The sequence below is a fragment of the Anomaloglossus baeobatrachus genome, chromosome 3, assembly GCF_048569485.1.
Source record: "Anomaloglossus baeobatrachus isolate aAnoBae1 chromosome 3, aAnoBae1.hap1, whole genome shotgun sequence".
Taxonomy (NCBI): Eukaryota; Metazoa; Chordata; class Amphibia; order Anura; family Aromobatidae; genus Anomaloglossus; species Anomaloglossus baeobatrachus.
Window position 1 is genome coordinate 558023193 of NC_134355.1, and position 25849 is coordinate 558049041.

The 25849-nt window shown below is 43.9% G+C and overlaps 1 protein-coding gene across 1 annotated transcript in view; it reads right to left on the minus strand.

Moving 5' to 3' along the window:
• MYO7B (myosin VIIB) overlaps window positions 1–25849 on the minus strand; it is a 266503-nt gene that overhangs the window by 101780 nt on the left and 138874 nt on the right. The window contains exons 14-24 of the mRNA XM_075340840.1: window positions 25540–25675; window positions 25154–25311; window positions 23427–23564; window positions 21516–21674; window positions 16737–16829; window positions 15726–15820; window positions 13341–13425; window positions 9071–9289; window positions 8080–8208; window positions 7770–7967; window positions 6029–6193 (exon numbers count right to left, since the gene is read on the minus strand). Coding sequence (XP_075196955.1) covers window positions 6029–6193; window positions 7770–7967; window positions 8080–8208; window positions 9071–9289; window positions 13341–13425; window positions 15726–15820; window positions 16737–16829; window positions 21516–21674; window positions 23427–23564; window positions 25154–25311; window positions 25540–25675 — 1575 coding nt within the window. The remainder of the gene's footprint in view (window positions 1–6028; window positions 6194–7769; window positions 7968–8079; window positions 8209–9070; window positions 9290–13340; window positions 13426–15725; window positions 15821–16736; window positions 16830–21515; window positions 21675–23426; window positions 23565–25153; window positions 25312–25539; window positions 25676–25849) is intronic.

Here is a 25849-nt window from a genome sequence, read left to right on the forward strand (position 1 = left end):
GTGTACCGCCGCTTACAGGCTGCCAGACGCCGGCTCCCTGCACATTCAGAACGAGCAAAAAATGGTCCCGATCATTTTGTAACGATCAGCGACCTCGAAGCAGGGGCACACTCGGTGCTGCTTGTCACACACAGCGATATCGCTGGCGAGGTGGCGGGGGCTTTAATTACAAACACAGCACAGCTCATACCAGCTTTCATCTAAAGCATAGAAGACATTACTTACAGCAATTTAATTTTTGGAGGATATTTTCCTCTTTTTGTTGCTATGTATATATTTAGTGTAGGGACCTACAAGCATGAGGTTCCGTGACGCGGGTTGTAGGCTTATGTTTTTATGGCCATAAATACCAACAAAAACCTCATATTTATTTTTTTGGACAGGATACAGCCAGGCCCCTTTCTGTTGGGTCTTGCACTGTAGAGTGTCTGTCCGTGCATGATACACAGTGGGGTACGGCTTGGCAGCCCGCCTGATCTAATAGTATGGGCGTCACCTAATAGGCTGCGGGTTTGTGACTGTGTTATCTGCATATGTGAACAGCGCTCTATTCAAGCCACTAGTGTGCAGTTTTATCATCTAGCAATCGCCCTCCTCCATTCCATGGAGGTGTGTGTGTGATTTGCTCCTCCTGCACCTGTGACACTTCCACTTTAGTGGGGGTTTAGCTGTATCCTGCTAGAGTACTAGTTTTTGGCCAGGGCGATGTACACACTGCAGCCCATCTTGCTGTAAGTAATACTTAATTTTTGGAGGATATTTTCCTCTTTTTGTTGCTATGTATATATAAAGCATAGAAGACAAAAGAAACTACTTAACCCTAGCAACACCGTATAAAGGAGAAGCTGCAGAGCCAGAACAATTAACCAGAGAAAGTGAATATGTAGCACTACTTTGCAATCTCCTGCCACCATAAATAGGAGGGAGTACTCTGTCGTGCTACCCTCGCTACATGGCATTTTTAGGGTAAGGTGTAATTGTTGTGGGCGGGGGCTGCTGCCGCTTGCTTCTAGGGCCGCTCGGATCCGAGTTCGCTGCTGTGGCTCGAGTGGTGACTGGACCCGGGCTCACATGGCCGGCCGTCCTCATAACCGTCGGAAGGGGATATTTACAGGGGAGTTGTTGTGTCGGTGACGCCACCCGTGGGTTGCGGTGAGGGATGGTGACACCGCTGCTTCCTGGTGATAGGGCTGGTGGAGCATGGCAGCAAGATGGGATCCCCTCCACGGGTAGGGAAGGCGTAGTCCCGAGGCCCGTGGTCGGTACACAGGAGTAATGGCTGCTGGAAGTGGCGTGCCAGGTTGGACCGGGGGTTAATGGTGTACTCATAGTTCAGTAATCGCACACAAGTCCAGTGGTAAACCAAGTTGCTAGTGACCGGCTGCTGTTGGAGGGTGTATTCGGGTCCCACACCTGGGTTTAGTAAACAGGTGTCCCTTCCTCCTGCACTCTGTGTTTGTCTCTTCTGTCGGACAACTCTGCATGGAACGAGGAAGCCACTCCCAGTACTGAGTTTATTTTGGAGCTATGGCCCGCAAAATCTGACCCTTGGGATTTCTGTGGCTTCTGATGGACACTCTATCCCCCGCGTTGGGCTTCCGTTTCGCTCTCTGGACTTCTGGAGAACAAGGCCTGAAACCTCGTCCTCTGCTGGTTGATTAACAAGGGGCATGCAACCTTCCTCGTCCTAGGGTTCAGGCACCCCGTCTGTGCATGGCCTCCGGACCGAATTCCCACTGTCGGCACCGGCAGGCTACAACCCTGCCCCGCTCCACTTAAAGTCTCTCACGATCGTATCGCCTGTGGCCCTGTTCACTGTCTGCTACCTAGCCGTGTAGTCCAAGGGCCCCTACCCCTGACTACACTTCTCTGTCAGCTCAACTCCACTTCCACTGTCAACTGTCAGCTTGAACTGTCTGTGTCTGACTGTTGTCAAAACTGTTCAACGGTTCTTCCACACTCTCTCTACTCCTCCACTGTTCTGTTGTGTTCCCGCCCCTGACACCTCAGGACCCCTAGGTGGGCGTTTTCATCCACCTGATCCCGCCCACTGGTGTGTCCTTATTATCATGAGGGGATGGCTAGGCTTTAATGGCTGTGTGTTGTACCTGGGTGTGGGTTTTTGGTGGTAACAAGGAGGGTGGACACTTTTGTGACTACCTGGTTTTGCCAGGGCGTCACATTATTTTTCCACCACACAGAATGTTTTGCATTTTGCCCATATGCTCTACTTGGTTTTATCTGATCAGACCAACTTCTTCCACATTTTAGCTGTGTGCCGTTAATGGCTTTTTGATATCTGAAAACAATAATTCTTATGGCTTGCTTTCAAAAATGGCTTTCGTCTTGCCACTCTTACACCACAAATACTTTCTAGATATAGCTCATAAAATCCCAGTAAAATACATTTAAGTTTGTGGGTGTAACATGAAAAAATGTGGAGAGTTCACTGGGTATAAATACCTTTTCAATGCACTGTATACAATACATACACTGGTTGTATTTCCCACCCTGAAGTTGGATAATATATCGGCTATACTGAGATCCATGCACACCAAGTTTTTTATGTTAGATTTTTCTAAGTGTTTCCTCAAGAAGGAAGATTCCTTTTTTCTACAAGTTGTTGGGACTGAGTGGATTAACAGTCCGGGATAAGGTGGGACTGAAGCAAACTAGTCCTTTGATGAAAAGCATACTGGATCTTTGCATTAAATACCTGACCACAAATGGGTCTTAATTACAGAACTGACATAATATATAGTTTTTATAGTTTTCAACCCTTTTTTGCTATTCTATTTTATGTTCGATTAACACATGATCATTTTTTATATTTCTTGTTTGCAATGGTTTAGTATGTCATACTTCTTAGGGTATTAGACTACTTTACAAAACTTGACAATGAGCATTGCTATAACTAAGAACTCTTGGGTGTCTCGGTTTCCATGTTATTATGTTAATTTTAATGAAGCTGGAAGTAAAGTGATTTTTTATTATTTTAATTGGTGCTGAACCTTAAAACTTTTCTTTTTCTGTTGTTTACCCAAGATGACCCCTCCTGGAGTTGTCCGTGTAACATATGGATGGACTCTGTTTGCACTTCTTCACTCTAGTTGTGATTTGATGTAATTCTCCATATCATATATATGTGATTTCATAATGCGGACACAATAAAACTGGGCAAGTTGTCGACCCCATACGATGACACTCCTTCTGCCTGACTTATGATGTCCAAGTGCTCTAGTCTAATAACATATATGAATCCATACTAAACACTTCAAAAGACCATATTTAAATAAATTTATCAATCTTTATTAACATGATTAAAAAACATAAACACTAGACATAGGCATTTTGGAGCATATCAGGGATATTAAGAATGCTGAGACAGTCACCGCAGATCAGACCGAGAAAATTGCTCAATTGAAACCTATTGCTAAACATTTTCGGGAGTTCCATCCGGGTCAGGGACATCGTCTTCAGTTCCGGGGCATTGATAAACTACATGTGGGCAACAGAAGGGGTGATACAACTAAGAGATTAGGACAAATGGAGTGTAAATGGATCACCCTATTGAGGAGTATGAAGCCCGTAGGTTTGAATGATCAATGGGGATTCTCCAACTTTTTGTAGTATATAGGTGGGTGATAGTGATTATATCTGTCCTCTTCACTTTCTGTTTGGCCGCAGATGGTTTTGAAATGCCCGTGGATCTTTGTATCTGATATGACTGTATTTATGACAAATCTATCTTTATTTTATAAACCCTCTATGTGATTTTGAGTGAGGGATGATGATTGCACCATCCTCTGCTACATGTTGTGATAGTGTAGCTCTTCATGGTCCCTTTTTCTCTCTCTTTCTGAATATGACTGGAGATAGATATTGCGGGATTATTGGTTACTTTTATGTGATCATCCTCTACTTTTTTATAATATCTACACCATGGGCAGTGGGCGATGATATATTTTATTTTATATCACCCCCCCCCGCAACGTTTGTGTTTAGATGAGCCCTATTTGGGCTTCTGTGAAATTCCTTCAAGTATGACTGGATTAATAGCTGATGACTACTCATCTGTGCCATGTCCAGCGAACGATGACATTAGACTACCGTTCCTCTCTGGATTATGACTATGCTGGGTACCCATGTGGCCTTGCTGTGACTCTCTTGGTCATATTTTGATGTTCACCATTTCTAGTATCTTCCATGATCTTAATAGTGATATATTCCATTGATTATTCCCTTATTTATTATGTATCACTGATCACTCCGATTTTCAATTACTATGCCATGCGTGGAGGTGGGTGACACCCTTGTGTCTCCTATCTCCACATTATTTGCGATAGTAGGGTCTGGCATGACCATAATGGATATGGATCTGATGGACTGCATTTTGTGTCCTGTGAGAGTTCGTGATGTCATTTGGGAGCCTGAGTTTAGTTTTTCCAGCAATTCCATACTATGACAACCTTTTCTGTTATTGTGATTAACAAGGATTTACTATTTGGAGAATATTTTCTTCTATGTCAAAAACTCATATTTTGAGGTATTGCTACTACATTGCTTCCTTGGTTTTTAATGTGGGGGTTTTTGTTTTCTGAGGCACCCTTTATATATAATGATGAATAAACTGCAAGAAGCATGATTTTCATACATTAATGACAGGATGATCTACGTATATATATATTTTTTTCAGTATAGATATACATGAATGTTATCTTGTGAATTGGATGATATATCCTAGCATTATACGTTAGTTCGTTGTAAAAAGTTCATTGGGGAACAGATATATAAATCATGCTATAGGAACAACCATATTGAAGCCTTGATATACACCAAGATGGCGATTTTCCCTCTAGGCACAGCATTATGAACACTGACGCTGCGGCGCGCATGCGTGTTCCCGTTCCCTCCGCCTCGTGGTGCGGCCGCGTCATCACAGGCGACAGCGTCGCCTCTCCTGACGTCCCTGGGCCTCGCGGTGGGGGGAGGGATCCTCCGCGTTAACGCCAGTAGCGCCTGGTAAGTGGAGTGCTCGTTATTTTGATTTACATCAGCTGTGAGGGAAGTATATAGGGCTGTCCATTACCCCCTCACATCACTCCCTGACGAAGATACGTGAAACGATCGTTGGAGTGGTGTGGGGAGGGTCTGCCTAGGTAAAGTATCCTAAGAAACTAACCAACTGCTTATCTGTTCTGCCTTTTGCCTGGGAGGTCTCTGTTAATTCCTCTCATGGGAACGGAGAGGACTTCTACTTTTTTTCATATATCTTAGATCTGGGAATTTATATCCTCTGGGTTTGATGCATTGAATATTATAATGATTCAACAGAGATTTAACCCTTTAAATGTTGAGGAGTAAGAGGAGATACATAGATTTTGATATATGGTATATATAAACCAGTGAAACACTATTATGAATTCAATGTTTTGTGATACTATAAATAAATGAGAATATTATCATGAACTAAATATTCTGTGATACTATAAAAGAAAAATATTTTATCCTTTTGGTTTGATGTATTGAATATTATAATGATTAAACAGAGATTTAACCCTTTAAATATTGAGGAGCAAGAGGAGACATATTGATTATAATATTTGGTACATATAAACTAGTGAAGCACTATTATGAACTTAATGCTTTGTGATACTATAAATAAATGAGAATATTATCATGAACTAAATATTCTGTGATACTATAAATGAATGAATTATGGTGGACCCTCCATCCTGCACCTTATTTTCTGTCAATTTTTAAATATGTCTATTATGTCTAGTGTTTATGTTTTTTAATCATGTTAATAAAGATTGATAAATTTATTTAAATATGGTCTTTTGAAGTGTTTAGTATGGATTCTTAATTGGAAACACTTTGGGACCACATTAGTATTTTTCTAATAGCTGATAACTTCCTTTTGAGTAATAACATATATGGCCAGAACTTCTCTTCATGAACAAAATCCATTAAAAAAAATAAAAGCATGGTTCTACAAAAAAATTACTTCCTTTTATATGATACTTACTCCTTGCATGTCATCCTTTATACCAGCCATAATATCATTCTTCCTTGTTAAAGTGTCATAAATGTGTGTAATAACAGAGCTATTCTGGCTTCTGGGAGTGTATAATGCTGGTTCTGGAAGATCGCCCATGAATCGCAGTATAATCTTCCAAACTGATAGTGATGCCTGAAATGAAAATACAATAATTTTCACACAAAACATAATGAAGTGACAAAACCCTATTTTCCTACCATTGGACAAATTAGACACTAAAGCCTGCTTTACACCTTACGATCCAGCATACGATATCGTATGCGATCGTAACCGCCCCCATCGTATGTGCGGCACGTTCAATTTGTTGAAGGTGCCGCACAAACGATTAACCCCCGTCACACGTACTTACCCGTCCATACGACCTCGATGTGGGCGGCGAACGTCCACTTCCTGGAGTGGGAGGGACGTTCGGCGTCACAGCGACGTCACGCGTCAGCCGGCCAATACAAGCGGAGGGGCGGAGCTGAGCGGGACGTAAACATCCCGCCCACCTTCTTCCTTCCGCATTGCTGGCCGGGAGCCGCAGGACATAGGTAAGATCTGTTCATCGTTCCCAAGGTGTCACACACTGCGACGTGTGCTACCCCGGGTACGATGAACAATCTGACGTTCAAGTCTAGAGAAATGAACGATGTGCGTGCGATGAACGTATTACCGTTCAATCGCAATCGCATGTAGCTGTTACACACTGCAATGTACCTTACGATGCCGGATGTGCGTCACTTACGACGTGACCCCACCGACACATTGTAAGATACATTGCAGTGTGTAAAGCGGGCTTAAGGGGCCCTTTGCACACTACGACATCACAGGTGCGATGTTGGTGGGGTCAAATCAAAAGTGACGCACATCCGGCGTCGCTGTCGACATCGTAGTGTGTAAATCCTTTATGATACGATTAACGAGCGCAAAAGCATCGTAATCATATCATTGGTGTAGCGTCGGTCATTTCCATTAATTGGGAAAAACCGCACATCACTGTGTATGAAGCTGCAGGAGCGAGGAACATCTCCTACCTGCTTAGCGGCCGGCTATGTGGAAGGAAGGAGGTGGGCGGGATGTTTACGTCCCGCTCATCTCCGCCCCTCCGCTTCTATTGGCCGCCTGCCGTGTGACATCGCTATGACGCCGCACGACCCGCCCCCATAAAAAGGAGGCGGTTCGCTGGCCAGAGCGACGTCGCAGGGCAGGTGAGTACATGTGAAGCTGTCGTAGCGATAATGTTCGCTACGGCAGCTATCACCATGATATCGCAGCTGCGACGGGGGCGGGGACTATCGCGCAAGGCATCGCAGCATCAGCTTGCGATGTCGTAGTGTGCAAAGGGCCCCTTATTCTGGATGTCTGATTACGTACATAGGAGAAGAGAGCAAAGCCAGGGCTGATTTGCCACAGGGAGCACGTGACAAAACAATGTCCCGTGAGCCCGGGGAGAAACAGTGCCAACACCACTGGAAGGGTGCCGACAACAGAAGTGAGTATAGGTGTTGTTATTTTTTTGGGGGAACATAGGGATGGAGAAAGTGGTTGTCTGAATTGTATATTAGGTGACAGACTGCATAATAATCTCTATGGATTTGGTTATGCACATTTTGTTTTGCTTTTTATAGAGGAGGATTAATATTGGTTTTATAACTATAGACATTTCTTAATAAATAAAATATCCATTTAAAAAATCATATATTTAATATGAAATTGACAATCGTACTTGAACATCACCATGGTCTTCATGATACAAAAGTGGTTGGTGCAATGTCTTCCGTATGTGGGTATCTGTTGCTGAGCCTTGAAAGTAGGTAGCAGCAAACTTTGGAAAAGTGAAATCAGACAGATGGTCGTCCGCATTCTCTAGCTCGAGAGGGAGGGTGTCCAGGTCTATCTCATCTAAAGACTGTGAGTCAAGGTCCTTGATGAAAAATATTGTTAGTGTTAATATGTTTTTATTAGATTTGTTTTATGCAGATAAACAATTATATAATATAAAATATAATTGATTCACTTATGAGATTGACACTTACCATGAGAGGTAAAAACCCAAACACTTGCTCCACCATTGCTAAGTTTTCCTTCTCTTGCTGTAGTAGAAGCTCTTTCTGCACCATATTCCTTTTCTTTTGCATTGCTACGTCTTGCTGGTTTAATAAATCCTGTAGTAAAGGATCCAATATTAAGGGTACGTTTCCATGATCAGGGTTAGCAGCATTTTGGATGCAGTGTATTTTCACTGCGTCCAAAACACTGCGTTGTACAGAACAAGCACAGTGGATGGGATTTATAGAAATCTCAGGCGACGCAGCTTACCGGGCTGTATCACGTCAGTTTATACTTGCGGAGACATGAGTGTTCTCAATGGGAAAAGACAGTGAAAATACGCTGTTCCCAGAATTCTGATTGTGGGCGCGAATGCTGCCGTGCAGAACACTAAAGTCTCCACAAGAGAAGACATGTTGCGTCTAGAACACAGTGTCTCCCGATCGTGGCAATGTAACCTACATGTAAATTGACTATTTTTTTTCGTTACACTTTTTTTGAAAAAAAAAAAAAAAAAAAACAAACATTTTTTTCACAGAATGTTCCCAAATTAATTAGTTATTTTTCTTTAAATTGAGTGGTATGAATAAAAAATGGGCTAGTTGCAGCCTCTCCATTAGGATTTTGGATACTACGCAAATGTCAGAATGTTTACGCTAGGGACTACAAGCCAACAGCAATTCTCACAAAAGTGGTATAACAAAAATCATCTGAACAACTAGTTTGCAACTATTTAAGATTTGTGATTTTGATTTAAAAAAAAAATGTTGCATGTGATTTGATTTGAAGACTTTGGCTAGTAAGTCGTATGAGACTTGAGACCAGCGGCAGAACATCTAACACATTTGGAAACACTTGCGACTCCATGTTGCAGGAGGTTGCAGTGCAACACAAAAGAAGATCATTATCAGTGCGATTTCACATGACATGTCGTCCGTTGTCTAGCCCTAGCCTTCATACACACCCAGTCATACTTACACTCTTCTTCATCCTCCGGTACCTATTACGAGCCAGCATACCCCTGGTGTAAGTCTGAAGAACTAGAATAGCCGTCTTCTCTTGTGCAAGGCGTTTTCTTAGTAAATAACCTCTGCATATGGCCTGTAGTTTGGAAATAATAGCTTGAGATTTCTGAAACTGGTGGCGTACATGTCTGCTTCTTATAACTGCTTGGAGTCTTTGGAAACCATGCTGCATCTGAAACAGAAGAGTAGGAACTTTAGAAGTGACCATTATTATGCATGTGTCGCGGGCGGGGAGGAGGGTGTCAGCACACCGCGCTCACCCCTTCTGTTCGGGTCCGGCTGCTCAGTGGTGGCTCGAGCCGTAGGCCGGATCCCGGGGGTTTTCTCGAGCGGCACTCCTCGCCCGTGAGTGAAAGGGGGGTTTGTTGGGTGCGGGGATTGTTATAGTTCGTGACGCCACCCACGGTTGTGGTGATTTCACCACTGCTGCTCAATGCGGGGATCCCGGGGATGGTGGTGCGGAGCAGCCAGGTGTTGTGTTGCCCCTCCGTGGGCAGGGGTTGGTGATCCCGGGGCCCGGTGATGGTTGTGAGGTGCGGGGCCTGGTGGGCGCAGGGACGCGGGGGCGCAGTGCTGTGCCTTGCGGCACTGTGGTACTCACTCAGCCTGAGACACGGACACAGTTTGTACGGTAAACCACACGGCTGGTAGGACGGTCCCACAGACGGCTGCACCTGCACTCCCGGTAGGTGACGGTGATGCCCCTCTTCCTTGCACCTATGGTTGACTTGTGGTAGCGGTGGATTCCCTCCGGTTACCCGCTCCCCGACTACAATCTGGGCCGGAGGAGCTCTACTCTTTGCCCGCAGGCGCTGGCCCTGAGAAACTGGTGCCTTGCGGGGGCGGTGTCTCTCTGCTTCAGGTTGGACTGTTGCCTTCAATCGGGACTTGGTTGCTGGGGGATCTACGTCCCCTTCGCTGACGGATTCGGCAAATTTGGCGACTCCTAGCCTTGCCGGGGTCCGAGAGGCCCCTGCCCTGGTGCTGACTGTCCTTCGGAACACTGCTCCAGACCACCGGGCACACAGCCAACGGGGTCCTTCCAGGAACTTCCAAACGGTCCCCCTCCAGGCAGTCACCGCCGTCGCTGACCTTGCTGATCTGGCCCTACACAAAGCTGGACCCTTCAGGCTTTCCTTCCTTCTTATCACCTCACTTGCTTTCCTCCTTTACCACTTTTCTACTTTCACTACTTGTTTACTCTTGCCCTCCCCGGGCTACTCTTCCACTCCTTCCACTTCCTCCTCCTTGACTCTATCTGCCTGGTACTTCCCGCCTCCAGAGCTGTGATCTCCTTGGTGGGCGGAGCCAACCGCCTGGCCCACCCCCTGGTGTGAATCATCAGCCTCTGGAGGAAGGCAACAAGGATTTGTAGTTTAGCTGTGATGTGCCTACCTGGAGTGTGGGGTGTGGTGGTGTTGTGACCTGTGACCCCTGGCTTGCCCAGGGCGTCACATTCCCCCTTAGCAAAACGCAGACCGTCCGCGGGCTGCCGTCCTACACCGGTTTTATTTTTCTGAAAAAGATAACATTTGGAAAATCAACATATATACATTTTTAATAACTCTTCCCAAGACGGGAGGCACATTTCTTTAACGTTGCAACGGTTTACGGTTACGGTTTCCGCTCTCTCCCACCCAAGTAACCTGGCCCTGGTGCTGCCCCTAAAGCCCAGGCAGCACCCCTTGACCCACAGTCCAGCACACGGTACCCGAGCGGGATCTGTCCTGCCCTCCAGAGGGTAGCCACCGGTTCCTTTGGTGGCTGGGCCCTAGCCTGCTCTGCTCAGGGCCCTCCCTCCAACCTGCCTCTCCGGAGGCGGCCTGCGGAAACGGTAACGGTAACCAACATATTTACAAGCCACTAACGTCTGTGGTTGCCCTGCAAGTTCACGGGCTTGTCCATGGATAGTTCCCATGCATTTTTAAACGGTCCCCACAGGGACAACGGTGCCGGCTCCGGCCGGTTCAATCACTAAGCAAATCAGGTAACTGTTCGGTAATTATCATTTTCATCAGAACTTTCAACTTTTCAACAAACACACAAGTGGTCCCAACGGGGACGGTGCTGCGGGCATCCGCTGCCCTACTCGGTATCTTCGTCCTCCTCACCCGGCTCGGGGTGAAAGGACATGGGCACCAGCCCCTCCAGCGCATAGCACGCACGGCGTGGAAGGATCGCCCGATACCCGTTGCCTCCGGCTCGTGGGACATAAGTGGCCTCCATGCCAGGCAGGGCAGCGACCCCCTCTTCTTCCTCGGACACGGGCTCAGTGTCAGGACCGGAGTCGCTATCTTCTGCCCCTGCCGCAGTCACAGAGGGGTGCACGTCCGACGGGCCAGGTTCGGTGCAGCGCGCGAGCGTGTAGGACGGAGGTAACACAGGAGCCTGGGGCAGACCGGGTCCCTCAGCCGCAGCGGCCGGTCCCTCAGGGACACAGGGGCGTGGGTCATTCTCCTGCTCCTCCATCACGGCCTCCACTCCATACACTCGCGCCACAGCAACCAGGGCCTCCACCTCTGCGGCCCACTGCTCCATCAGCCCGCCGATCCGACTCTGGTAGTGACGGCAGATCCCCGCCGCCCGGGCCCTCAGCCAGGCCGCCGTTCCAGACACCCGCTCGGTAGGCTCTGCAGGACTAGGTGGGGCGGACATTTTTCGTTAGGGTCGACAGACCGGGGCCTCAGGGTGTTGGCCTCCACCGCCACACTTACACGCGTCCAGCCGCCATCGCGTCCCCCTTAGCTCTTTCCGGCCCCTCCTCTCTCGGGGCGGGGTCTTGGCCTTCGCGCCTCTACTGCTCGAGAAGACGCTCGAGCGGGAACTTTTCGCGCCAAAGATGGCGGCTTCTGCAATTTTTCTGCCGGATACCTCCGGCGGTAACAAGGCGCACCTCTACCAGACGGCAGAGCGGTAAGATCCTGTTCGTGACGCCAAGTTGTCGCGGGCGGGGAGGAGGGTGTCAGCACACCGCGCTTACCCCTTCTGCTCGGGTCCGGCTGCTTAGTGGTGGCTCGAGCCGTAGGCCGGATCCCGGGGGTTTTCTCGAGCGGCACTCCTCGCCCGTGAGTGAAAGGGGGGTTTGTTGGGTGCGGGGATTGTTATAGTTCGTGACGCCACCCACGGTTATGGTGATTTCACCACCGCTGCTCAATGCGGGGATCCCGGGGATGGTGGTGCGGAGCAGCCAGGTGTTGTGTTGCCCCTCCGTGGGCAGGGGTTGGTGATCCCGGGGCCCGGTGATGGTTGTGAGGTGCGGGGCCTGGTGGGCGCAGGGACGCGGGGGCGCAGCGCTGTGCCTTGCGGCACTGTGGTACTCACTCAGCCTGAGACACGGACACAGTTTTTACGGTAAACCACACGGCTGGTAGGACGGTCCCACAGACGGCTGCACCTGCACTCCCGGTAGGTGACGGTGATGCCCCTCTTCCTTGCACCTATGGTTGACTTGTGGTAGTGGTGGATTCCCTCCGGTTACCCGCTCCCCGACTACAATCTGGGCCGGAGGAGCTCTACTCTTTGCCCGCAGGCGCTGGCCCTGAGAAACTGGTGCCTTGGGGGTGGCGGTGTCTCTCTGCTTCAGGTTGGACTGTTGCCTTCAATCGGGACTTGGTTGCTGGGGGATCTACGTCCCCTTCGCTGACGGATTCGGCAAATTTGGCGACTCCTAGCCTTGCCGGGGTCCGAGAGGCCCCTGCCCTGGTGCTGACTGTCCTTCGGAACACTGCTCCAGACCACCGGGCACACAGCCAACGGGGTCCTTCCAGGAACTTCCAAACGGTCCCCCTCCAGGCAGTCACCGCCGTCGCTGACCTTGCTGATCTGGCCCTACACAAAGCTGGACCCTTCAGGCTTTCCTTCCTTCTTGTCACCTCACTTGCTTTCCTCCTTTACCACTTTTCTACTTTCACTACTTGTTTACTCTTGCCCTCCCCGGGCTACTCTTCCACTCCTTCCACTTCCTCCTCCTTGACTCTATCTGCCTGGTACTTCCCGCCTCCAGAGCTGTGATCTCCTTGGTGGGCGGAGCCAACCACCTGGCCCACCCCCTGGTGTGAATCATCAGCCTCTGGAGGAAGGCAACAAGGATTTGTAGTTTAGCTGTGATGTGCCTACCTGGAGTGTGGGGTGTGGTGGTGTTGTGACCTGTGACCCCTGGCTTGCCCAGGGCGTCACACATGCAAATATTTAATTTAGCAATGACAAGAAATAATAAATAATACCTTGAGGTAAGCCTTCCTATCATGGTAACCTCTCCACAAAGCTTGAATTTTCACAGCAGATTGTTTCTGCCTAAGAAAGCGTTTCCTGCAAAGTAGGAAAACATTTGAACAACCAAATAAGCAACCATAACATCAATGCAGAATTATTTTAATGGCCACAATAAAAAATATACTGGAATAAAAAAAGAATGAACAATCAAGAAAATTTTAACAAAAAGGGTAGGGAAGACATAACCAAGACATGTGAGAGAAGAGGTGTCCTACACCTTAGATTGCTGTCAGCGCAACAAGCTTTAAGCTGACAGCTATATTCCTGGAATGCACCCCCGATTTAGCTCTGCAATGGGGGAAGTGGGGTTTATCTCCTGTGAAAACAAAATAATGGGGTGTTTAAATTCAAAATCTTGATCCTTTTTCTTCTGTCAGAGTAGATTTGAGAGGCCTCCATGCACATTAGATGGTGATCCAGTCTCTTGACATGTCTGGATAATTTTATTGTATTGTAGCAGCTGTCCAAGTGGCTAGTCTTAGATGATTTTGGAGGTATAGATGTTGGATGTCAAGGTGCTGGGGTGGTGTGGTTAAACATCATCTGTAATTGTGAGGCCAGTTGGATGCACTGCCAAATTCTCTGAAATGCCTTTGGAGTTGGCTTAAAGGGAACCTGTCATCAGGAATTTGGCTTTCAACCTAAACGTTTCCCCCTCTGCAGCTCGTGGGCTGCATTCTAGGAAGGTTTTTGTACTTTTTGTGCCCCTTTTTAAACCAAAATAAACACTTTATAAACTTGTACCTTTCTGTTTGAAAATCTTGTTAATTTTCCATGGGGGCGGGCCGTGTGGCGTCCGTTGCTGTAGCTTACGCCGTCCCCCATGCTCCAAATCATGCCTCATAACGCCGCCCACTGCGCCGAGGTCCCGTGCACGCCGGGACACCTAGTGACGTGGTCGCAGGCACGAGAGTATGGGCGGCGCTGTGATTGCATCGCAAGTGCGCGCCCATACTCTCGTGTGCGCGCTCTCCCCCACTGCCTCCAGCGTTCTGCGCCGGCCCGACGTCACCTCCTTCCCATCGTACCCTGCAGCAGGAAATAGATGGGAGGAGCGGAGCACAGAAGAAGCAGAGGATCTGAGCGACGTACAGAGGGGAGAGCGCGCACACGAGAGTATGGGCGCGCACTTGCGATGCAATCACAGCGCCGCCCATACTCTCGTGCCTGCGACCACGTCACTAGGTGTCCCGGCGTGCACGGGACCTCGGCGCAGTGGGCGGCGTTATGAGGCATGATTTGGAGCATGGGGGACGGCGTAAGCTACAGCAACGGACGCCACACGGCCCGCCCCCATGGAAAATTAACAAGATTTTCAAACAGAAAGGTACAAGTTTATAAAGTGTTTATTTTGGTTTAAAAAGGGGCACAAAAAGTACAAAAACCTTCCTAGAATGCAGCCCACGAGCTGCAGAGGGGGAAACGTTTAGGTTGAAAGCCAAATTCCTGATGACAGGTTCCCTTTAAAGATAGAGAAAGGAACTTTAACCTTCGTCAGGCTGCATAATTTTACGTTAACAGCGACCCCTTATCTCGGAAAGGGGTGGAGATATTTTATTGAAACTTGGCCAATATATGCTGGACCAAAACTGCAGAGATGTCACGGAATTTCAGCCCTCTACGGCTTTTGTAAAAAAAAATTTATTGCAATTTTAAAACGGAATAGTTACAATTGTACCTACTCAGCCGGATGAAGGTTAAATTCACGGGCATCATCTCTTGTGGACATTCCTGCAGTCAGCATGCCAATTACATGCTTCCTCAAAACGTGCGACATCTGTGCCATTGTGCTATGTGATAAAACTGCACATTTTAGAGTGGCTTTTTTTTGCGGCCAGCCTAAGGCACACCTGTGCAATAATCCGGTTGTCTAATTAGCACCTTGATATACCACACCTGTGAGGTGAATGGATTATCTCGGTAAAGGAGGAGTGCTCAGTAACACAGATTCAAACAAATTTGTGAACCATATTTGAGAGATAAAGGCCTTTTGTGTACATAGAAAAAGTCTTAGATCTTTGACTTCAGCTCATGAAAAATGGGAGCAAAAACAAGTGTTACATTTATATTGTTGTTCAGTGTAGTTCTACCATCATCTAAAGAATCCATAGTTCAGGTTGAGCATAAATAGTGAATCTGTATCAGGTCATGCTTCATGTCAAGCTTATATGCTAGAAAAATGGCAACAACCCTACTAGTTATTGGGTACTAGTTAAAATAATGTGTATTATCGAAATCCTTTCAGAGAGCAAATATACACAAACACCCTAACCTAACGGCTTGGCCAATACCCTTCTAACAGCACATTATAGAATAATTGCAGAAAAATAGTTTACCTGTCTTTAAATCCCCTTAGCACTCTTTGTATGAGAATAGCACTGGATGTGAGTACGCGTTCACGTTCCACCTCTAGTTTTGTGTCATGTTGATCCTAGACAAAGAACGGCAAGAGACATATACTTTATTTTATAACCTACGGTATATAATGACATATGTGCAGAAAAGCTACAAAGCAGCAGAATATAAATCTGTATATACCATATGTTATATCATTTTAATGCAGATTTGTACTGCAGATAGATTGTAGCCTTATGTTGAGCATTTTTAACCAGTGCAAAACAGGACAATTTAGCCTGTTTGTGACATGGACAGGTTTTTTTTAGTACATCCAGATTATAAGGGCTCGATTTTTTTTCCCTTTGAATATTCAAATAATGTTCGCCAATCGTTTCATTCTTGATGTCATTTTTATGACAATTTTATATATTTTTTTAAAATATTGGACAAGAATGTAAAGAAAAAAAATAATCTTAACTTTTTTTTTTATAACTACAAAGAACAATTGAAATACATTTTAAATTGTGCTCCCCCTTCCTTGTCAATTATAGGACACAATTTTTCTTTGACAGCAGTGAAATTCGAACAGGCAGTGACTTTTGTTTTTAAATTGTTTTATCCATTTTTTTTTACAGTGTACATTTTATAATATTTTTTTTCATTTATTTCACTCCTTTCGCTCCTTATAGTCATGATAGATCTTTAACGGGCATTTCAATATTTAAATCTATTCTTATTATTGCAGATTTTCCCTGTTACTGGGGATTACATATTAGGCAAAGCTAAAGGGTAAAGTCAACCTACTCTACTCAAGAACTGATGCACGTCTGCTCAGATCCAGCAGTTCTAGCTCCTTCCAAGAAAAAAAAAACAATCACATGATCACTGGGCTAAGTAAGCGATGTTTCTGTTTCCTACTCTATAAATATGGCTTTGTGTATATAGCGATTGGGAAAATATCATGCAGGAATGTACAATACATTTGCCAGGAGTTTTATATAATATCCTACCTTTAAGAAAAGCTTTGTCTTTCCTACTTTCCAGTCTTCAGCTTTTCCAATGACCGCCCTAATAATATCCATTGAACAATCAAGATGGTCCCACTAGTACAGAAAGAAATGGTAGAATTTAACAGAATCTGTGATGACTGTCAATAAACTGCTGATCCTGAGAAAGTTTTTCTTTTACATCTGTATTTAGTAATTTGTGTACATAATGGTGTACGCTTAAAGTTCCAATCAAACAATTAGATTTTCATACATTATAGGGGTTTTCTTCATACAGTTGATTACGATAGTTCTGTCACTGGCACATAAGCCATGGCCGGCCAGACATTTCATGTGGAAGATAAAGGTAGAACACCATGGCATTCCTTCACGTAAATGGCCTACCATTTAATACATAGGTGGCTCGAAGCCCCCAGAATGGAAACTGCTTTTTCGGTTAGGCTGAGATCACATGTCCTGTAATCATCCGTTACAATGGATTCTACTGAGATTCATTGGCAAAAAAGTCTTGCAAACACAACTTTTAAGTTTGTTGTTAAATAACTTAAGGTTTTTTTTCTAACGGATGATTGCAGGATATATCAATTCAGCCTTAGTTGTTCATGTGAACTAATCAGCATAGTGTTAATAGTTTAATTTTTATTAATTAACAAAATAAAATGAATTAACCAAAGAGAAATTTAAAGCAGCATCAATTCTTTTAGGTACACTTGCAGAAAGTCAGGGATTTTACAGGATTAAAGTCAGGTGTATGAGTAACCAATTATGTGGTGCCCCTGAGGCTTCGGTAACCACAGGGTACTGCATCTCATTTGGGGCGCAGTATCCATCCCGGGTATGAGGACTTTAATGTCCGGTATGTCTCACTTACACCACACAGTTAGAGAATGAGTCAGCAGTTTCCTTGCATAACACATACAGCAGGTGCTCTCCACTAATTAGGCTGAAGGTGATCACCATAACAACGGGACTTCCCCAGCTTGGTGATTCATCCGGAGGGAGAGGGGCGCACTGGTAAAATACAGGAACAGGGAGAGAATTACTTCAGAACGTCTGGGTAACAAAACGTGACAGAAGAACATGGTCACCCGGAGGGCGTGCTTCAGAGCTCCTGCTGGTAAAATCTGCCAGACCGGGGGACAGGCTGGAGAACACGGGAGAAAGGAGCCCGGTACCGGAATATCTCGTGGGATGAAGGAGAATACGGAAGTCGAGGGGAGAGCTTCATTGCTCTCTCGGGATCGGCGCTACTACAGGGTACAGAGCCCTAGGGCTAGGGCTAGCTATACTTCATGTTGGCAACCAAATCTGCAGGACGGGAGGATTCCATGTCTTCCCAACCACTACCCACATAGCTCGAGGCACAGTGATACATAGGGTCCGGGGTCTAGATCCAGTCGGACTCCACGGCGAGGATCCACTTCACCTGCGACAGAGCTGGGACACTTAAACAACCAAGGGGGTCCTCAAGGTGCATCATGCCACAGGGACCGACACAGCACACATGGAGGAAGGGCCCACAGACTGCCATACCGGACCTGCGTCTAACCTGCCCGGGATTGAGCGGAGCCAGTCACGGCAAAGACCAGTACCTGGCGTGCGGCGTTGAACCAGTAAGTAAAGACCTGGGACCCGCAGCCCCTGCCTCTGCCTCTCATTTTCCGGCGCCCAGTGCTGCAGCACCAACGGGGACTACTACCACCCCCATTTGTCTTCCATCATTTTCCCTGGGGTAACCCCACTCCGTCTGTGGGGAGGGACATCATCCTGGATGCGACCTTCACCATCAGCCCCAGAGAGCAGCACCCGCAGCAGCGGCCCATCTCTGGCCGTGGCCCACAGGTGGCATCATAATCTAAAAAGACTTTCATCACCATCACTACCCCATTCTCCATCCTTCCTCCCGTCCACCGCCTTCCCTCCCTCCTGTACGCCTCGTGGTCACGGAACCAGGCCAGGCCAGCCTGTGACGACCCCCGGCCCGGTGACAAGTCAGGTAAAAGCCCCTCGACCCCGGGGTGTTACATTTATATCAAACAGGTGGTAATGATCATCATTTTCAAATGCAGATTGAAACAGAGTCAGTAACTGAAACAGAAACCACTGTGCAGGAGGCTTAAAATTAAAACAGGGTGAGGAGCATACATACTCTGCTATAAAGGTGAGGCTGTGGAAGACAGTTTCATGCCATATGGCATACACCATTGCAAGATTGAACACAGCAACAAGAAAAGGTAATTATACCCCATCAGCAAGATTTCTTATAGACAATGATTTCAAAGCAGACTGGGGTTTCAAATTGTGCCTTTCAAGGTCTTTTGAAGAAGACAAGAAATGGGCAATGTTGAGGACCATGGATACTTAGTACAATAGATGAAATACACATCATAAAGTGCTTCTAAGCTGCAAGTAAATATAGTATGAGCAAGTGCCAGATTAAGTGCAGATATGGGAGGGCAAGCAACCTGTATGGTGGCCAGCAAATACCCCTGAAACACGTTTCGCGTGCAGCTTCTTCTGAGGGTCACCTTATATTTGCTTTCAGATTTTTCCTTTTATTTCACCATCTTTGTTCATCTCCAATATTACACTGGTTCTTTCTTTAATCCTTGCCTATCTTGATTTACATTATACACCATTGTCTTGACATAATTATTTTTTGTATAGATCTGGGCAAGATAACAGATAGATCCCTGTGACTCTATTCTCACATACAGTTTATGTATTGTTTTCCCACCAATCATCTGTATGTTGATTTTTAGAATATATTAATTATCTGTTCACTGTAGGAATTTTTCTACGTATATTCATGGAAATGTTATTTGTTTTTATTCACATCATCAATTCTTTCTCTCTACTCTTTATATTTCTGCATATATTTTTGGGGTATGTTACTTTTGTCATAAGTCATATCCTTCAGCTATTCTTATTCTTTTGTACATCTTTGAAGGCTCCCTGTGTGATTTTGACTTTTCTGACATTTTCCTTTTAATTCATTTTTTAATATTTGTTCAAATAAAGGCTTACATCAAAATCATCCGCCAAAGGTCACGCCCAGTTGTCAATGTATGGTGCAAGAAAAAGTATATGCAGTCAGTGTTTGTGACCAAAATTACATGATAGAATTTTTTAGATATTTTTTACTGAGTTCAGAAATTGAAAGTATATAATAATCACCTCTTACTTTTCAAATAATTGTACCCCTACAGACCTGTGTTATTATTAAATCTAGAGGGGGTGATCTTACAGACTACTCTTATCCCTATAATATAGGTAGTACACTCATAAACCTACAAAACTGACAGTAGGTTCTCCATACATGTCACCCATCTATATATCAGTCTGTATCCTTGTTTTAGTAGAATTATAGCTTGGAAGCACATCACATATATAGTGAATGAGTTAGTGTGATTTATAATACTGTAATTGATATTGAAACTTGTGGACATGTACAAACCCAATTCAAAAATAATTGTGATGTTGTGTAAAATGTAAAGAAAATAAAAATGCAATGATTTGCAAATTTCTTATAGCCTATTTTATTTCCAACAGACATGGAACACTTATCAGGGGTTGAAAGTGAGATACTTTTCCATTTAATTAAAAAAAAAAAATTAGAAAGTAATGGCAGCAACACAAAAAGATTATAGAATATGAGAGCCACTGCCTTCGCTCAAAGAAAAAAGCTAAAACTTGCATCCTCATTTAGACAATTTGACATTATAGACTTCATTTTATTTATGCGTTGTGAGTTGTTTCAATTTGTTCAATGCAACGAAAATGCATACATTAAGCTAAATAAATGATTTTTACAGTTGATGAACTCCTTGTTCTTAAACAACTCTCTTGCCCTTACACTTTAGAATGTTTGAGAAGCTGCTTGCCAAACAGTTACCTCACCTATTTGTGCCAAATGGACTCCAATAGAGTGAGCAACCCAGTTTTGGCTCGGACATAAAAAGGCTAGTACCTAGTCTAGTCTTATTTTTTTAGGGTCATACGCCTGTATAATTTCATGAAAGAATATTCCTGTTTATTCTACTTTGTTGCTTTTTTTTAACATTTCCTCCTGAGGCTGAGGTATCACCAGTCAGACTCAGTATCCTTTCCCTCAGGGTATAGAGAGAGCAATTTTCTTCCTCAAGAGGCTGTTCATCAGATTTCGCACAGTTATTATTTGTAACTTGTCTATCTTAACCCCTTGAAAATCTGCATTAAAAAATGGCAGATTGTTTGCATCAGCCTTGGTTGTAAATTTAAGATCAAACTTATTACATTTCAATACAAATTTCTGAAATCCCTCTTCTGTGCCCAGACACAGCACAAAGTTACCTTCGCCAGATCTCAGTTAGCGTTTTATCATTTGGTGCTGCTACTCTGAGAAAGTTATTGGACACTCACCAGCCCATAAAAAACAGTTGGCATACATGGGGCCACAAGAACTCCCCATCGTAGTGCCCTTAGGCTTGTGGTAATAATGACTATTGATAAAATTAACTGTTGAGCAGATTGAACGCAAGACATTCCAATATAAAGGAGTATTTACATCTTCACAATTTACACTAATATGATCTAAAAGTTTGATAAGTGTTTGTTTCCTATGCATTTTCCTACAGAAGTGGGTTAGTAATACCCACTCCTATTAGGCATTTATAAGTGTTGAAGATGGCAAAATGCCTTTAACATTTGCTGAAATGTGAAAATTGCTCAAAAATTAAATGCTAATAAACACATTATTAAATATGAAGGTATATACTTTTGTTAAAAAGGGTCAACAATTACCTTACTGCGACTGGCGGAGTCTAATGGCAGCAACACTCGAAAACGGTGAAAGAAATCAGAAAAAGTGTAACGTATTGGGTACCCTGCCTTCCTGATCCGTATAGTCTCCATCATTCCCGAGTATCTCAGTTGTCGGATACATAGTTCTCGATCAAACAGCTAAGAAACATAATGTTTACAAGTTGGAGAGGTGAATACACATTGACATGATTTACACATGAATCAATTTACTATCATGTGCTCTTTCTCTTTTCTGTTATACAATTGTATTTTATGTTTCATACATTTGATCTAGTCCAGTATCACTTTTCTTTGCCTACATAGATAAAAATTGATGCATGAAAGCAGAATTGTTTCTTTGTTGCTCTTTTAGTTTTTGTGTTAAAGTGGTTGTCCAAGAATTTTAAAAAAATGGCATCCCTGATGTAATTCAAACTGCAGCCCATTTTAGTGTCAGTACAGGCTAAAGACTGAAACCATACAAACCTATGTCTCAACTTGACAAGAGTTGTATCACACATTCTTCAGCTAGCAGCTGGTAGCAAGGCTGTAATGTGTGAAGAAATATATTTCTTCCTCTCTGAGCACAATGAAGGTTATCTCCATCTTCATGCTCCACAATGTTTATTTGTTTCCAGTTCGGCATGGTCAGTAGCTGTGCACTCACTGAGGTATGTGTGATAAAGAACTTGTCAGTTGGAACATAAAAAGCTGTAAATCTTCAGTCTACAGCCCATCCTGACCTGTGAGTATGACAGGATTCAGTTTGAATTATATCAGGGATGCCATTCTATCTCATTCTTGGAGAACTCCTTTAAGGATGAATTTATATATTTTCAAATAGTGTAGTACACAGGGTAAAAAAATATGGAAAGATAAAGACCATGAATGTTAAAATATGATAAGCGCCAAATAAATAAAACACCTAACAGCTTTTTTTATATATTTTGTCAATGCTCAACGCTCAGTTTTAGTGTGTGCTTGAAAAGAGTTTTCCAGGTTTCTATTTCCATATTAAACTCTCATATTCTTCATAAGGATTAGAAGAAATAGACATTTTAAAAAATTGACGTTTTAATTGTACAAGTAAAATATTATTTATTTCCCAAAATTTGTTTAACAGGTTACAGTGTTTAGCATGCATTCAAACATAAAGATCAGTATCTGGATAGAAAGAAGATGTCGCTGTTCAGTTGTGCCAGTTTCTTCAGTAGGTTTTTCAGATCATATTTGAATACATATGGATCTGAAAAACCTACTGAAGAAACTGGCAAAACTGAACAGTGACATCTTCTTTCTATCCAGATGCAAAAAGATGTTTGCATCTTTAACAAAAGGACTCAATTTAACACCTGGTTTTATGGCTCACTACATGGACACACTTCACACCTCCAACAGAAGAACCTCAGAAGTGATCTGAACAGACCACTTCCAACTCATCTGCATTTCTAAGAAAAAACTTAATTTGATTTCCTTGGCTTATCTTAAGGAGGCATCATCCTTCCCATGTCCTGTTGTAACATTCATTTAAATGTTGTGTTTAGTCTCAGTAATTCATTTGTAATTAGCCTGAAGAAGGAGCCTGTGTGCTCTGAAAGCTTGCTAATATAATTTTTATGGTTAGCCTATAAAGGTATAACTCATAAAATACTTTTGTCATTCTTGGGACATAGTATTTCAATTGAAACATAAAGATCAAAATTTGTAATCCATACTGATATGAAAGTGCTTAAAATTTGGTAGTTGAGTTGGGTTCTCAAAGGCCTTGTTTGGGTTTTATTTGTTTCAGCACATCTATAAAGAGCCATATTTGAAACTCCATTGTGTATAAAATTGGATTCCAATTTTAAAATACATATACACCACATACACATGTACAGTATATTTATCGACATGATAGATCTCACTTACCAAAGGCTTCTTGAACTCATTAGGTTTGATGCAGCGAACAAAATAAGGTTGACAATTTCCTAAAATTTTCATCAGCTGTTCTAATGACTGTTTGAATTGACCTCCAAGAGTGTGTAAGGACTTATTTGTATCTGTGATCTGCAGGTGGAATATTACAAGTAAAATATAATATTCGGTGGATTGGGGTTCAGATTTGTTAATATTAAGTGAACATTACAATACAGTGTAGTCAATGAACTTGCCAATAAATAAATAACATTTTGAACTGAAAAGTGAGAAATATGTTAAGCTGCTTTTTTTGTCTGTACAAAGGTCATATTACAACCAAAAATATAAGCAATATTATTCAATTTTTGCCTTTCATTTACAAAATATAGGACGTGCACTGACTTCAAGTCATAAGCACTGTTACAGACAGCTAGAATTTAATAAATTTGTTGTCTATACAAGGGACTTGAAGCTCTTATCAGAATACAGAAAATTCTTTCAAAGATATATTAAGGGTGCTTTACACGCTGCGACATCACTAACGGTATATCGTCGGGGTCACGTCGTTAGTGACGCACATCTGGCGCCATTAGCGACATCGCAGCGTGTGACACCAAGGAGCGACGATCAGCGAGCGCAAAAACGTCAAAAATCGTTGATCGTTGACACGTCGCTCCTTTTCATAATATCATTGGTGGTGCATGCCGCTGGTTGTTCGTCGTTCCTGTGGCGTCACTCATCGCTATGTGTGACACTGCAGGAAAGACGAACATCTCCTTACCTGCGTCCACTGGCAAGGAGGAAGGAAGGAGGTGGGCAGGATATTCCGGCCACTCATCTCAGCCCCTCCTCTGCTATTTGGCGGCCGCTTAGTGACGCCGCAGTGACGTCGCTATGACGCCGAACGCACCTCCCCCTTGAAGGAGGGGCTGTTTGGCGGTCACAGTGACGTCGCTGAAAAGGTATGTGCGTGTGACGCTGCCATAGCAATAATGTTCGTTACGGCAGCGAGCACCAAATGTCGCACGAACGACGGGGGCGGATGCTATCGCTAGTGATGTCGCAGAGTGTAAAGCACCCTTTAGACAATTATTCAGCAAAAAAAATAAGCTTTTTTAGATTAAAAAAAAGGGATTTAAGGGAGGTCATTTTATCTTAAAGGGTTGCCTGTCATGTGCTATTAATCTGCAGATATGGGGTTTGTCTGCAGGTTAATAGCACTCTGAACCTGCCCGGCACCTGCACATTAAAACACGCTGCCGGGAAGAAAATAAATGTAATCCGAGCAGCATTCCGGTTTGAGTCACGGGGGCGGTGCAGGCGTGGGTTCAGTAACCGCTCTGTGTATGGAGAGTGGTGGCTGTAATTACTCCCAATGCAAAGTCAAAATGCCGGGGCATGCTTACAGTATAGTGGGCGGTGACCCTATCCATGCCAACACGCCTGTATGACTGAAAGCTGGCGACTCACAGGAGGAATAAAGTTAATTTTCTCCAGGGTGCCGCACTTTTAGTACAGTGGTCAGGCACCTTCATAACGCTAGTGACCTGCAGATTCTCCATATATCTACAGATTAATAGTGTAAACTGACCTGACAGGTTCCTTTAAAGATAAAAATTACCTCTTTTGGTGATAAATCATTGTGCCACCCTTATTATTTACCCCTTAATCCTTTTAGATTGTTCGCATATAAATGTTAAATGCCACAATTGAAGGCTAGTTGACATGACGAAGCTAACCTTCTGGTAGTTAAGGCCGGTGTTTCTAATGATTCCTCGAATAGAAGTGTTGGCATTCTTTTCCACCTGAAAAATTTGCTTTAGGAATTTGCTGGTAGAGGAATGAATCAACAGGATGAGATCTGTGCTGAGCAAATCACGATTCTTGTCCAGGAATCCTTAATAGAAAAAAATAAAATAAAAAATGGGCAAAGCATTCTCTCTCTTGAACAGAATTTTTTTTTATTTTTTCTACTATTTATTTTTTGTTCTACTTACTTCTGAAATATAAGAGGTAACATGTCTACTGTAATATACATCTAAGCATTGTATCATACATAAGCAATACTACATACTAATAAACTAAATTATATATTGTATCACACTACAAAATACATAGCACTCACCTTCAGTTTCATAATACACAAGTCCTGCAAAATGGTTTATCCCAAATTTTGTGTCATGTACACTTTTAGGAGCAATGTAAATATTACTTTTGCCGTGAATGCTATTCAGTTTGGTTAGCATAGTAGCATCAGTTCCCTTAAGAAAAAAAAATAAAAAAAAAATATTACTGTAACCCACTTAATTCATTGTGGCAGTTAATATGTTGTACTATTTGGAAAACGGCTAATATCTATTTTGGGATACAATTATTAGTTTAAATAATAAACAAAACTATGGAGCACCTCTCTGTATTGATATATTGGGGCTGCT